At 54.2% G+C, this 14,553-nt stretch overlaps 1 protein-coding gene across 3 annotated transcripts in view; it reads left to right on the top strand.

Annotated features, from left to right (window-relative positions):
- The first annotated feature begins 294 nt into the window (after window positions 1–294).
- JPH3 (junctophilin 3) overlaps window positions 295–14,553 on the top strand; it is a 111,349-nt gene continuing 97,090 nt past the window's right edge. The window contains exons 1-2 of one of the 3 annotated variants that reach the window (XM_021671030.2): window positions 295–1,298; window positions 2,012–2,394. In XM_021671030.2, coding sequence (XP_021526705.1) covers window positions 917–1,298; window positions 2,012–2,097 — 468 coding nt within the window. In that variant the 5' untranslated portion in view covers window positions 295–916 and the 3' untranslated portion in view covers window positions 2,098–2,394. Of the gene's footprint in view, window positions 1,299–1,860; window positions 2,395–14,553 lie in introns of those variants that run through there. The other 2 variants (XM_064369961.1, XM_012466073.3) reach the window with 2 other exon arrangements.

Here is a 14,553-nt window from a genome sequence, read left to right as displayed (position 1 = left end):
CATTACGCAGTTCCTGTACCTTTAAATCCCAGTCCCGGAGTGGGCGGGGGCGCCCCGGCTGGACCCCGGTTTCCAGGCCGGCGGGGGCCCCGGAAAAGCCCCGGGAAGGGAGCGCGGGGCGGGGGGCGCGGAGGGCGCGGAGGGCGGGGCGCCCGGGGTCCCCGCCCGCGCGTCCTGCCGCGGCCCTCGCCGGCTGGGCCGCGCCCCTCTCGGGGCCGCCGTGCTCCGGGGGCGGGCGGGGGCTGGGGCGGGGGCGCGCGGGCGGGCGGGGTGCGGGCGCGCGCCGCGCGGCCGGAGCGCGCGAGCCGGGCCCCGAGCGCACGCCGCCGCCACCGCCGCCGCCGCCCGAGCCGCCGCATTGCTGCTGCCGCCGCCGCCCCGCGCCCGGCCCGCGGCCCCCAATATGGTGCAGCCGCCCGCGCCGCCGCCTGTGCCGCCGCCGCCCGCGGGCCCCGCCGCCGCCCTCGGGCGCCCGCAGCGCGGCAGCCGCAGGTGGGGGGCCGCGGCCCGGGCCTGAACCGCCCCCTGCCCGGCCTCGGCGCGGCGCCCTCCCCGCGGGGCTGCCGGCGAGGGGCCCTCGCCGCTGAGGTGGAGCCGCGGGCCCCGCCGCCGCCGCTCCTGCCCCCTCCCTCCCTCCTCCCCTCCCCCTCCCCTCCGGTCCTGTCTCCAGCGGGAGCGCGAGACGCTGGTCAGGCTCCGCGGCGCAGCTCGAAAAGGAATAATCGCCCCCGATTGACTGAAATTCCTCCGGAGCCGGCGCCGCGACCGCCCGCGCCCGAGACCGCGCTCCGGGGCCGAGTCCGCCTCTCCTCCGGGAAACGCTCGCGACCCGGGGCCGCCGGCGGCCGCGACTCCGCTCTGCCGATCGCCTGAGTCCGTTTTCGCCGGTTGCGGGATCTGGAACCGAGTTACATGCATGTCCAGTGGGGGCAGGTTTAATTTTGACGACGGAGGGTCCTACTGCGGAGGCTGGGAGGACGGCAAGGCGCACGGCCATGGCGTGTGCACCGGCCCCAAGGGCCAGGGCGAATACACCGGCTCGTGGAGCCACGGCTTCGAGGTGCTGGGCGTCTACACCTGGCCCAGCGGCAACACGTACCAGGGCACCTGGGCGCAGGGCAAGCGCCACGGCATCGGCCTGGAGAGCAAGGGGAAGTGGGTGTATAAGGGCGAGTGGACGCACGGATTCAAGGGGCGCTACGGGGTGCGGGAGTGCGCGGGCAACGGGGCCAAATACGAAGGGACCTGGAGCAACGGGCTGCAGGACGGCTACGGGACCGAAACCTACTCGGACGGAGGTAGGTGCCGCGGGCCGGGCCAGACCGGGGCGGGAGGGGACCTGCCCGCGATCGCGTTCCTTCGGTGGCTCTCCCGGGAAGTTGAGCTGCGCCCTCCGCTTGGGCCGTGGGCACCAGGGACGGCCTTTCCCGGGCTTCTCTGGAGGCCATGGTGGCTCCTGGCTACAGGTTGCCCCGCTGCTTGGTGGGGACAGTGCCCCTGTGCCAGCTGAAGGGTGTTGGGGGCTTTCCGGGGGCCGAGCCAAGGGGGGCCCAGCAGAGCATCCGTGCGTCGGACACAGCAGGCCGGAGACCTGTGAGAAGGGCCAGGCTGGGCCCGCGGCCCTGGGGAACCCAGCAAGGGCAAAGGGGGCTGGGCGAGGGCCCCTCCCCTTGTTGGCTTTGCCCCCCACCCTATAGGCCGCCCTTGAATCAGGCCCCAGGTTCGCTTCTGGTGTTCCTGCGGCGCCCGAGGGCCTTCCTCGGCCCGAATCGGCCCAAGCCCAGGGAAGGGGAGTGATGGGGAGCGCTAGGGGCGGAGGATGCTAACCCGAACCAAAACAGCCAGGCAATAAACTTCTAGGTGGTTGGACGCGGGCTAGCGCTGTCGAAGCAGGCTGCTGGAGGGAGGAGGGAGGCCCATCTGCTCAGTGAGAGCCCAGGAATCTCGCCTTTTAGTGGCTGCATCATTTTCACCATTAGTTGAGGGAATCGGTCTGTTCCTTCATTCTAAGATGCCACCACATTCGGGGCAGAGCCGGGCCGGAAGCCAGGGAGCTGCCTGCTCCCGCTCCTGCTGCTGCCGCCGCTGCCGCTGTAAGATGGTTTCTGTGCAGGGAGCCTTGGCTGGCTCTGCAGCTGCCCGCCTGCCCGGATACTCCGGATATCCACTCCTCAGTGCACCTGACACGCACGGAGCCGGGCCTTTCCTGGAAGCCAGACCCCAAACAAACAAACTGGCTTCCCCAGCCCGTCCACCCTAGGTGGGAGCTCATTCTCAGCGGCGTAGGTCCCCTGCCTCCCTCGGGCAGCTCGCCTGTTTCAGGCATGGATGCCTGGGAAGGGAGTGAGACGCAGCAATGACTCGTGCTTCTGCCGGGAATAAAAATCCTGAGCGAACGTGTGCTCCGGTCCTCCCCGCCCGCTCACTGCTTCCGAGTCTCATGAAGAAAGCTCGGAACACCTGCTCCCCGGCCACATCCAGGAGTGGCGGGGGGCTGGAGAGTAATTATTATTTTGGCTTATGCAACTGAAAAGCAGGGTTCGTTATTACCCGAAGAGGAGGAGGAGTCTGGGGCAGTTAATTATATAATGCTCCTGCCTGTCAAAGCCGTGCCCAGCCCCGGTCTCAGGCGGCCTTTTCTGTGCTGTTTTTGTTTTCATTGAGCAGGTTGGAGAGCTTCCCTGACCCTGGGGCGCTGAGGGCCGGGCGGGAGCAGACGGTGCTCCCTTGGTTCCAGGCTGTGGGCCTGTGTATGTGTGTGTGTGTGAGCGCGCGCGTGCAGGCACAGGGAGGCCCGGGCAGCAGATGTGGGTGGCTGAGACAGGCAGGCAGCCTGGTGCTTCCAGCTGGGCTGTTTGGAGCCCAGGGGCTGCTGTCTCCCTCAGGCTCTGGCCATGAGGCTCTGCAGAGCCATCCTCCGGAGTGCTCCCGGCTGAGCCGGCTCCAGGAGGACTGTGCAGGCCTGGCTCACTCAAGACATGGAGAGGAGAGGGCCCAGGGCTCTCGTTGTCTCTGATCCCCAGATCTTGAGAATATCTGGGGGTGAGGCCGAGTACCTCACTCTGCCCACTCACCCCCCCCGACACATCTCCAGTGTCCTGAGGAATCATTTCTTTCATTCAACAAATACTAATGGCCCGCTTGCTAGGAGCCAGGTGTGCTAGGCTCTGGGAAAACCACACTGAGCAAAGCAGACGCAGAGTTTGCCTTCATGGAGCTTACGTTTGAGGGAGAAGGGGTGGCGATTATGTTGTGACTTTTTGGGGAAGAGAGGATCTGATTCTGTGGCTGGCCCTGAGTTTAGGATCTGATGGCTTAAGGGGAGGGACGTTTTTCTCTGTAGGTCAACTTCCCTGGGCTGTATACTCCAGCCAGCCAGCTCCCTCAGCGTCCTGCTCCCCCAAGCCCTTCCCCTCCTGGTGGTCCTGTCTGATTGTGTTCATTCTACAGATGAGGCCAGTGAGGCCCGGGCTGTGTGATTCAGGAGTCCAGGGCTCACAGCCTTTGGCCACAGGGGTCCCCGCTCTGTCTGGGGCCAAACCCCCCTTGCTCCCACATCACATTGCCTGGAAGAAGCCCAGATTGTCAACATTCTCTCAAGGGGTTTGCAGTTCTTGGCTCTCTCATAGGTGAAGCCAGGCAGGCACGCAGATGGAGTACTTCAGAGCTGGCTCTTCCGTTCAGTTGGCGACATGGCATGATGGGAAATGGAATTGACCCTTCTGGTCTGGAGGACTGAGGCCTGGACATCTGGGCTGCTTTTCTGGAGGGCTCCCAGCTTCCTGTTGGGAAGCAGGTGACTGGAGTGACTGTGGCACTGAGTATCCCCAGGTAGCCCATGGAGAGAGCCTGAAGGGTGTGGGGAATGCCAGAACAGGGCAGAGGCCTCCATGCCTCCTTCCTAGTCAACTGGTGGGTGGTGACAGTGGTGTCTGAGGGGCAGTGAGGAAGGAGTTAATGGTTATAGCTCCACTCCAACTTTTCTTTTGCACAAGAGATGGGGAAATTTTGGGCAGCCATCAGCAAAGCTCTGAACCTTAGCCCAGCTCTTGGCGCTGACTTGGGCAAATGGCGATTTTCATGAATGATGTACCAACAGCCAGTATATTCCACGTGCAGCTGGAATTGGTGTGGAATTTCAGCTGGGGCCACCTGTGCCAACTCCTCCTCCTCCTCCAGGTGTGTCTCCCCTTAAGGTGCTCCCTGACTGAGCTGAGTAGCTTCTACTGTTTGCATGCTGAGGCCCGGGGTTGTGGGGTACATGACCACCTGCCTGAAGTGAACCCCAGCTTGCATCCTGGGCTTCAATCCCTGCCCTACATGCCCTGTTTTGTGACCTTGGGCAAGTTACTTAACCTCTTTGAGCTTGTTTCTTCATCTTTACAAAAGGTTGATAATAATACCTGTAAGGTGGGTGAGAATTGAGAATGGGGTGCATGGCTATGCCAGGAATATAATAAGCATTCGTTATTACTTACCATTAGTTTTATTGTTACGGTTCCTAGGCAATGCATGTCACTTGTAATGATCATTATTAGAACCAATATCTGGACTTGAGAATGGTGATCATGTAAATGATGATAAACAGCAACATTAGATACTTAATGTGTGCTAAGCATGTGGCAAGTGTTAAATGAATTATAGCTCTTAATTTTTATACCTCTAGAGGGTGGTTTTCTTGTTACTCCCATTTTCCACACTGGGAGGTGGAGGCTCTGAGTGGGTGTGGCTTGGGAGGAACCGGGACACACTCAGGACAGCCGTCCCAGAGCCTGAGCTTTTGCTAGGTACACCTCTCTCTAAACGCCCCTGTGTAGAAATACTTTCTGTTATTTCCTCTCTTTCATATCTCTTCTTCCGTTGTGGGTACAGTGGCCCGGAATTGCAGGTGAATGCCTCTGCACAGATGTGCTCACTCACACCCTGCCCAGGACCCCTTGCCCCCTGATACCCACCATGCACGCCTGTGCTGCACTGAACAGGTAGATGCTGTGTACACAGAACCCCTCGAATCAAAAGTTTCCCCCTCCAATAAACCCTCCTACACCCTGAGAGATATGAGTCATCTCACGCCCAAGCCTCTCCCCCTCATACTCAGGTCCCGTTCACCGGCCCAGATTCCTCAGCCCACACAAATCACACACACCCACAGTCAGAATCAGATCCCCCCAGGCGCCTGCGCGCACACACGCGCACAAAACACCTGCCACCCGGAGACATTTTCCATCCCGTCCCCTAAAACGCAGCCACTGCGCCCTCCTGGCCTTGTTCGCTCCCCACTGGACGAGGACTGTGAATCTCTACCAGCCTTGTAAACGAGGAGCTCAGATGACAGAGGCAGTGGTGTGCTTTGCTTCCATTTTAAACACGTTTTTGCTGTTAGTGCCCCTTTTAGGGAGAAAAATCCCTCGTTAAACAAAATAAACTACCATTGGGCATATTCTCTGTGCTTGGCCATGACTATGTGACAAGTGAAATGGTTTTAAAATGAGTGCCCAGGTTAGGAGGAAATAGGTCCATTGGCATGGAGATTATGCCAGTGGAAAGTCATTTCAGAAACAAGCGAGCCCTGAGCAGTTGAAGATAAAAGCATTTTCGCCCAGATTCCCTTTCCGCTACTTTGGGGGGCGGGTGGTAAAAGGCTCCGTAAGGTGAAAAGAGAAGGGAATAAGCAAACAGCTAGTTTTTTGTTGCCAGTTATAGCTGAGAAAGAAGTGTGGCTGAAGAGCACCCCTACCCACGTCAGCCCTCGGGCCCTTTGACGGGCTTTATCTGAGGAATCCTGAGATGAGCTGGCTGGGGAGTAAGGACCAGCACCCGCCTACAGTGGCGATCTAGAGTAGTGAGTGAGCAGCCCCAGCTGACACAGAGGAGAGAGAGAACTCTGACCTATTCTTCTCTGAGGACATCCAGTGGGAGAGAGCAAGAGGGGCTAGGGGTGGGGGTGGGGAAGGAACTGCTGATGTTCCTTCCAGAGCTTTTTCTCCTTGTTTTCCCCAGGCCTCCATGACTCTAAATATGACTAACTCTCAACTGTGAGCTAATCATGTTGACTATAACGCCCTTCGTGTCCTTAGATGACAAAAAGAGTTGTGAGTATAGATAAGAGGGTGATGTTGGTGTGAATTTTCCACAATGGTCTGTGTCTCTGTGGATAGGGCGCTTCCCCCGCTGGTAGTTTCCTGGCTGTGAGAGGCTGCGTGGTGGATGGAGCCACCGCTGCACAGGGGTCCTGGCTGGAACTTGAGCAAGGTGCTGGCTTCCTGTCTGGAGAGGAGAGGAGGAGAGGCAGTCCCTTCAGGACCTTGGAGAGCGCTCCCGGCAGCCTGGGCTGCGCGGATGGCTTGCCGGCCCGCTTTCCCTCCAGGCATCCTCTTCAAGCCAAACCACCTCCCCTTGTCAGTGGCTGCCTGGCCCCGGACCCTCCAGCACGCTTGACCACCAGAAGTGTGTCTACGCCTGCGCCGGATGTGGGGGCCACGCCTGCGATCCCAACACTTTGGGAAGCTGAGATGGGAGGATCACTTTAGCCCGGGAGTTTGAGACCAGCTTGGGCAACATAGTGAGACCCCGTCTCTACAAAAAATGCAAAAATTAGTCGAGTGTGGTGTCACGCTCCTGTGGTCCCACTACTTAGGAGGCTGAGGTGGGAGGATTGCTTGTTCCCTGGAGGTCAAGGCTGCACTGAGCCAAGATGGTGCCACTGCACTCCAGCCTGCTGACAGAGCCAGACCCATCTCAAAAGAAAAAAAAGAAGTCTGCCTGGTCCTACTCTGTCAGTGCGTGGGCTCCACACTCCAGGAAGTGCTGCCACTTGGCATGCCTGCCTATTTTTTCACCCCCACACTGTCCTTCCTGAAAAAGTAAGTGTCTTCTGGGGGTCACACCCTCTTCTGGCCAACTGGGAGAGCAGCTCTCAGCTTGTGGAGGTGGGTTTGGGGTCAGACCTAATTTTTTTTGTTTTTATTTTATTTTTTTGAGACAATCTCCATCTGTAGCCCAAGCTGGAGTGCAGTGGCACGATCTTGGCTCACTGCAACCTCCGCCTCCCGGGCTCAACCGATTTTCGTGCCTCAGCCTCCCGAGTAGCTGGGACTACAGGTATGTGCAATCACATGTGGCTAATTTTTTTTTTTTTTTTTTTTTTGAGATGGAGTCTCTCTCTGTCGCCCAAACTGGAGTGCAGTGGTGCAATCTCGGCTCATTACAACCTCCGCCTCCCAGGTTCAAGCAATTCCCTGCCTCAACCTCCCGAGTAGCTGGGATTACATGCACCCATTACCATGCCTGGCTGATTTTTGTATTTTTAGTAGGGATGGGGTTTCACCATCTTTGCCAGGCTGGTCTTGAACTCCTGACCTCGTGATCCACCCACCTCAGCCTCCAAAAGTGTTGGGATTACAGGTGTAAGCTACCGCGCCTGGCATAGCTGGGTAACTTTTTGTATTTTAGTAGAGACAGGGTTTTGCCATGTTGGCCAGGCTGGTCTCGAACTCCTGAGCTCAGGCGATCTACCCGCCGCAGCTTCTCAAAGTGCTGGGATTACAGGTGTGACCCACCACGCCTGGCCTGGGGTGAGACTTTATAGTAAGATGTGAAGTTGCTCTGAAGTCTAAGGTGCATTCCTGCCACAGGTTGTGTGTGTTCAGTTCTCTTGGAGCATAACAGGGGTCATAAGTCCACACCCAAAGGCAGGCAAGGGAATGACTTGTCCGTATCAGTCAGTGAGACTGTTTTGCCCCCATTCTCTTTACATCCACCTTGACAGATGATTCCTCTAGACTAGCGGTCCCCAACCTTTTTGGCACTAGGGACCAGTTTCATAGAAGACCATTTTTCCACCAACTAGGATTGGAGGATGGTTTTGGGATGACTCAAGTGCATGATATTTATTGTGTGCTTTATTTCTATTATTATTACATTGTAATATATAGTGAAGTAATAATACAACTCACCATAATGTACAATCAGTGGGAGCCCTGAGCTTGTTTTCCTACAACTAGATGGTCTCATCTGGAGGGGATGGGAGACAGTGACAGGTCATGGCACATTAGATTCTCATAAACTGTGTGCAACCTAGATCCCTGGCGTGAGCCATTCACAATAGGGTGTGCATTCCTGTGAGAATCTAAAGCCACCACTGATCTCACAGGAGGCGGAGCTCAGGCAGTAATGCAAGTGACAGAGAGCAGCTGTCGATAGATGAAGCTTCACCTACTCACAGCTCAGTTGCCATTCACTTCCTGCTGTGCGGCCTGGTTCCTAACAGGTCACGAACCAGTACCGGTCACATTTCAAGGGCTCAGCAGCCACATGGGACTAGTGGCCACCATATTGGACAGTGTAGATCTAGAACATTCTATCAGTGCAGAAAGCTTCGTTGGGCAACACTGGTCTGGAGTGTGAGCTTCATACAGGAAGGGATGTGTGTCCATTGCTGGTCACTGCTGTGCGCTCAGTGACTAAAATAGTGCTGGCACGTGGTGGTCAATGAATATTTGTGGAAGGGACGAATTGTGTGAGTAAATGTGGTGGTATTTGGTAATTTTGTTTACCAAGGTTATTTCACATGCCTGTTTCATTGCAAGACCTTAGAACTGGACATAGTTAAAGGGAAGTTTTTCCCTGAGACCCTCATGTCCACAGGTCAGTCTCACTTTACAATTAGCATTAAAACGAGGCAGGTGGATTACGAGGTCAGGAGTTAAAGACCAGCCTGACCAAAATGGTGAAACCCTGTCTCTACTAAAATACAAAAAAATTAGCCGGACATGGCAGGGGGCACCTGTAATCCCAGCTACTCGGGAGGCTGAGGCAAAGAATTGCTTGAACCCGGGAAGCAGAGGTTGCAGTGAGCCAAGATCGCACCACTGTACTCCAGCCTGGGCAACAAAGTGAAACTCTGTCTCAAAAAAAAAAAAAAAAAAAAAAAGCCAGGCATGGTGGCTAACACTTGTAATACCAACCTTTGGAGGCTGAGGCGGGTGGATCATGAGGTCAGGAGTTCAAGACCAGCCTTGCCAACATGATGAAACCCCCATCTCTACTAAAAATAGAAAATTTAGCCAGGCGTGGTGGCACACACCTGTAGTCCCAGCTACTCGGGAGGCTGAAGCAGGAGAATAGCTTGAACCCGGGAGGCGGAGGTTGCAGTGAGCCAGATTGCACCACTGCCCTCCAGCCTGGGCGACAGAGTGAGAGACTCCATCTCAAACGAAATAACGCAAACAAACAAACAAACAAAACATGCCTGTTCTAATTCCTTGATCAATTTTGTTTGGTGGTTGGCTTTGTCGTTGCTTCTTAAGAGACTGCTAGTGTTTTATATCAGAAAGACGATGGTGTTGGATGCAGTGAGTAATGGAGTGATACCATTCTAATGATGAGTAGCAGTCATGACTGGGAGGCATTTTTGGACCATGATTTAAAGAGTAGCATTCATTGCAAAGTGCGAACAAAGACACACAGAAAGATGAGTATCCTCCAGTCTGCTTAATTTCTCGCTATCTTTTTACTGCTACCTTTTCCTTGGCTCGATTCATTCCGTCATCGGAGAAGCATTTGCCGAGTTCAGACTGTGTTCAAGGCGCAAAGACAGAAAAACTCAGGTCCAACCTAAGTGAATCAGCCCATAAATATTTGCTGAGTGCTGACTATGTATGCAGTACAGAGTTTGCAGTAACGTAGAAGATTAGAAAAAAAAATACAAATAAATAAAAATGAACATGCAAGAAATAGGATGTCATATATTCTACCAGAAAGAGTAAGGAGTCTGAACAGGGATGCAAAGCCAAAATATATGGAATAATTCGGGGTTTCTCATGCCACAGTGGGGGTCCTGAATGGAAACACCACAGGGCAGGGGCCTGAGGAGGGGGGGGGAGGTGTGTGCGTCCTTGAAGGAGCAGCAGAGGCTCCCGGGGGTAGGCAGTGCCTGAGTTGGGTCTGGAAGGGCACTAGGGTGATGGTTGTTACCCCAAGGCTGAGGTTGCAGGAGCAGCAGAGGCTCCCGGGGGTAGGCAGTGCCTGAGTCGAGTCTGGAAGGGCACTAGGGTGATGGTTGTTACCCCAAGCCTGAGGTTGCAGGAGCAGCAGAGGCTCCCGGGGGTAGGCAGTGCCTGAGTCGAGTCTGGAAGGGCACTAGGGTGATGGTTGTTACCCCAAGCCTGAGGTTGCAGGAGCAGCAGAGGCTCCCGGGGGTAGGCAGTGCCTGAGTTGGGTCTGGAAGGGCACTAGGGTGATGGTTGTTACCCCAAGCCTGAGGTTGCAGGAGCAGCAGAGGCTCCCGGGGGTAGGCAGTGCCTGAGTTGAGTCTGGAAGGGCACTAGGGTGATGGTTGTTACCCCAAGCCTGAGGTTGCAGGAGCAGCAGAGGCTCCCGGGGGTAGGCAGTGCCTGAGTTGAGTCTGGAAGGGCACTAGGGTGATGGTTGTTACCCCAAGCCTGAGGTTGCAGGAGCAGCAGAGGCTCCCGGGGGTAGGCAGTGCCTGAGTTGGGTCTGGAAGGGCACTAGGGTGATGGTTGTTACCCCAAGCCTGAGGTTGCAGACTTTGTTGGAGGCTGTGTCTCCCTCGGCCTCAGTTTCCCCATCTCTTTGATGAAGTCATGACATTTTTTCGTTCTCAACATGTGCCATCTCCGTCTTTCCCAGGGATGTCACGGGTGTTGTTCTGGACCCGAGAGGGCTCTCTGGTGCAGATGCTTTCCAAAAACCCCGAGAGTCGCTCTGTCTGCTGCTGGTGGAGTCTAAGTTGGTCACGACGTGGGCTTGCCTCTGTCTGCTGCCCTATGGCAGTGCTTCCCAAGCTTCAGTGTTATAAGAACCACCTGGAAGGTGTGTCAAGACAGATCGCCAGCCCCACCCCTGAGCTTCTGGGCCTGGGATGCCACCCAGGAATTTATATTTCTTACAAGTTTCAGGCAATGCTGAGGCTGCTGGTCTGGGGACTTCACTTTAAGAACCACAGTCCTGGCAGGCGCGGTGGCTCACGCTTGTAATCCCAGCACTTTGGGAGGCTGGGGCAGGTGGATCACGAGGTCAGTTGTTCGAGACAAGCCTGGCCAACACGGTGAAACCCTGCCTTTACTAAAAATACAAAAATTAGCTGGGCATGGTGGTGCATGCCTGTCATCCCAGCTACTCAGGAGGCTGAGGCAGGAAGAATCGCTTCAATCCCTAGGGGCGGAGCTTGCATTGATTGCTGTGAGCCGACATGGTGCCACTGCACTCTAGCCTGGGTGACAGAGTGAGACTCTGAAAAAACAAAACAAAACCAAACACCACAGTCCTGGGCTTATGCCTCCTCACCCTGGCTGCACATTAGAGTTAGCAAGAGTGAGTCCCTGGGAGACTGTTAGAAATGCAGGGTGTCAGGCCCACCACCGACTTCCAGGGTCAGAATCTGTGTCTGGAGCTGCTCAGGCAACTCTAATGCAGGAAACACTGCTTTAGTGCACTCTTTTTTTTTTTTTTTTTTAAGACAGAGTCTCACTTTGTCGCCAGGCTGGAGTGCAGTGGCACGATCTCAGCTCGCTACAACCTCTGCCTCCCGGGTTCAGGCAGTTCTCCTGCCTCAGCCTCCCGAGTAGCTGGGACTACATGTGCTCACCACCACGCCCAGCTAATTTTTGTATTTTTAGTAGAGACAGGGTTTTACCATGTTGGCCAGGCTGGTCTCGATCTCTTGACCTCATGATCCACCAGGCTGGGCCTCTCAAAGTGCTGGGATGACAGGCGTGAGCCACCACACTGTCCTAGCGCACTCATTTTAATCATAGCTGTGCATGGGGTTCATCTGGGTTGCTTTAAAAAATGCAGATGTCCAGGCCTCACCCATAGGTGGTGATTGAGGTCCTCTGGGTGCAGCCTGGGCCTTGGAATTCTTTTTAAATTTTTTTGAGACAGAGTCTGGCTCTGTCTCTCAGCCTGAGGTGCAATGGTCTGATCGTGGCTCACTGCAGCCTCTGCCTCAGCCTTCTCAGTAGCTGGGACTCAAGCCACCCTCCTGCCTCAGCCTCCTGAGTAGCTGGGACTGCAGGTGTGCACCCCTATCCCCAACTAATTTTTATATTTTTTGTAGAGACAGGGTTTTGTCCTGTTTCCCAGACTGGTCTCAAACTCCTGAGTGCAAATGATCAGCCCACCTGGGTCTCCTAAAGTGCTGGGATTCCAGGTGTGAGCCATTGCGCCTGGCCTGGGATTCTTTTTTGAACATTCCAGGTGATCCTAAGGTCCAGCGCAGGTTCAGGATCACTGTTCTGGAGCATCGGTAGCTGGACATCACTTGAGAGCTTTGATAACTGACCCATGCCAGGGTCCATGCAAGACCACTGACATGGGAAACTTTGAGGCTGGTGGCCCAGCCTGAGTATTTGGTCAAAGCAAGCAGGGTCTGGAATTGCAACTGTAGGTAGAGTTGTTCAAACTCTGGGTCAAGTGGTTAATGAAATTAATACAGTACATTAAAATAAAATGAAGTATGCTAGAAAATTTCTAAGCACAATACCTTTATTTCTTTTTGTTGTTGTTTTTTTCTTTTGTCTTTGAGATGGAGTCTTGTTCTGTTGCCCAGGCCAGAGTGCAATGACGTGATCTTGGCTCACTGCAACCTCTGCCTACCAGGTTCAAGAGATTCTCATGCCTCAGCCTCCTGAATAGCTGGGATTACAGGCACCTGCCACCATGCCTGGCTATTTTTTTGTATTTTTAGTAGAGATGGGGTTTCACCATGTTGGCCAGGCTGGTCTCAAACTCATGACATCAGGTGATCCACCTGCCTCGGCCTCCCAAAGTGCTGGGATTACAGGCATGAGCCACTGTGCCCGGCCAGTACCTACATTTCTATAAGGAAAAGTGCTGCTCTGTTTCTGTGTCGTCTTGTGGCCTTCTCCTCTGTGTCTGTGTCCTCTCCTTTTCTGTTTCTTTCTTTCTTTTTTTTTTTTTTTTGAGACACTTTTGCTTTGTTGCCCAGGCTGAAGTGCAGTGGCACGATCTGTGCTCACTGCAGCCTCCGCCTCCCAGGTTCAAGCAATTCTCTTGCCTTAGCCTCCCGAGTAGCTGGGATTATAGGTATGTGCCACCACACGCAGCTAATTTTTGTACTTTTAGTAGAGACAGAGTTTCACCACGTTGACCAGGCTGGCCTCAAACTCCTGACCTCAAATGATCTGCTCGCCTAGGCTTCCCAAATGCTGGGATTACAGATGTGAGCCACTGTGCCCAGTCTCCTCTGTTTCTTTTTTTTTTTTTTTTTGAGTCAGAGTTTCACTCTTGTTATCCAGGCTGGAGTGCAATGGCGTGATCTCGGCTCATTGCAACCTCCGCCTCCTGGGTTCAAGCACTTCTCCTGCCTCAGCCTCCCGAGTAGCTGGGACTACAGGCGCACGCCACCATGCCCAGCTAATTTTTTTTTGTATTTTTAGTAGAGATGGGGTTTCACCATGTTGACCAGGATGGTCTCGATCTCTTGACCTCGTGATCCACCTGCCTCGGCCTCCCAAAGTGCTGGGATTATAGGCGTGAGCCACTGTGCCCGGCCTCCTCTGTTTCTTATAAGGACACCTGTCATTGGATTTAGGGTCCAGCCTAAATCCAGAATGATCTCAAGATCCCTAACTTCATTATATTTACAGAGGTTCTTTTTTTGAATAAAGTGCTAGGGGTTTGGACTGAGGCGTATCTTTTGGGGAACACTATTCTTCTCACTACAGCGTCTTACAGATTTTAGTGGGAAAGTGCTGTGAAGCCCATACATTTGTCCCTTGGCCTATTCAGGGGGTTTGTTCTAGGACACCCTGGAAATACTGAAGCCCTCGGATGCTTAATTCCCTCGTAGCAAATGATATAGTATTTGCACATAACCTACACACATCCTCCCATATAGCTAATGTCATCTCTGCAGTACTTACAATGCCTGATGCTGCTTATACCATATATTTTTGTATTATTTTATTGTACTGTTATTTTTATTGTGTTGTTTTTATTTTTATTTTATATTATTATTATTTTTTTCTGGGATGAAGTCTCACTCTGTCACCCAGACTGGAGGGCAGTGGTGCAATCTTGGCTCACTGCAGCCTCCGCCTGCCAGGTTCAAGCGATTTTCCTGCCTTTGCCTCCCGAGTAGCTGGGATCACAGGCGCCTGCCACCATGCCTGGCTAATTTTTGTATTTTTAGTAGAGATGGGGTTTCACCATGTTGGCCAGGCTGGTCTCAAACTCCTGACCTCAAGTGATCTGCCCACCTCAGCCTCCCAAAGTGCTGGCATGACAGGCGTGAACCACCGTGCCCGGCCTATTCTGTTGTCTTTAAATGTATTTTTGATCTGCAGTTGGTTGACTTTGTGGATTGAGAACCTGAAGCTATAGAGGGCTGACTGTGTCTGATAACCCAGGACTGCAAGGCCAGGGAGTTCCTTTCTTTCTAAAACACCTATTTTGTCCCAAGTATTGTGCTGGGCATTTTTATCATAGACGCCTCTTTCATTTCTTAAGATAATGCCTGGAGATACGGCAGGCCACTCCTGGATCACACTTGCTGAGGTCACGCAGCTG

The sequence above is a fragment of the Aotus nancymaae genome, unplaced genomic scaffold, assembly GCF_030222135.1.
Source record: "Aotus nancymaae isolate 86718 unplaced genomic scaffold, 86718_ANA_hifiasm-v0.15.2.pri h1tg000095l, whole genome shotgun sequence".
In the NCBI taxonomy this organism is placed as follows: domain Eukaryota; kingdom Metazoa; phylum Chordata; class Mammalia; order Primates; family Aotidae; genus Aotus; species Aotus nancymaae.
This window is presented reverse-complemented; position numbering and strand designations above follow the sequence as displayed.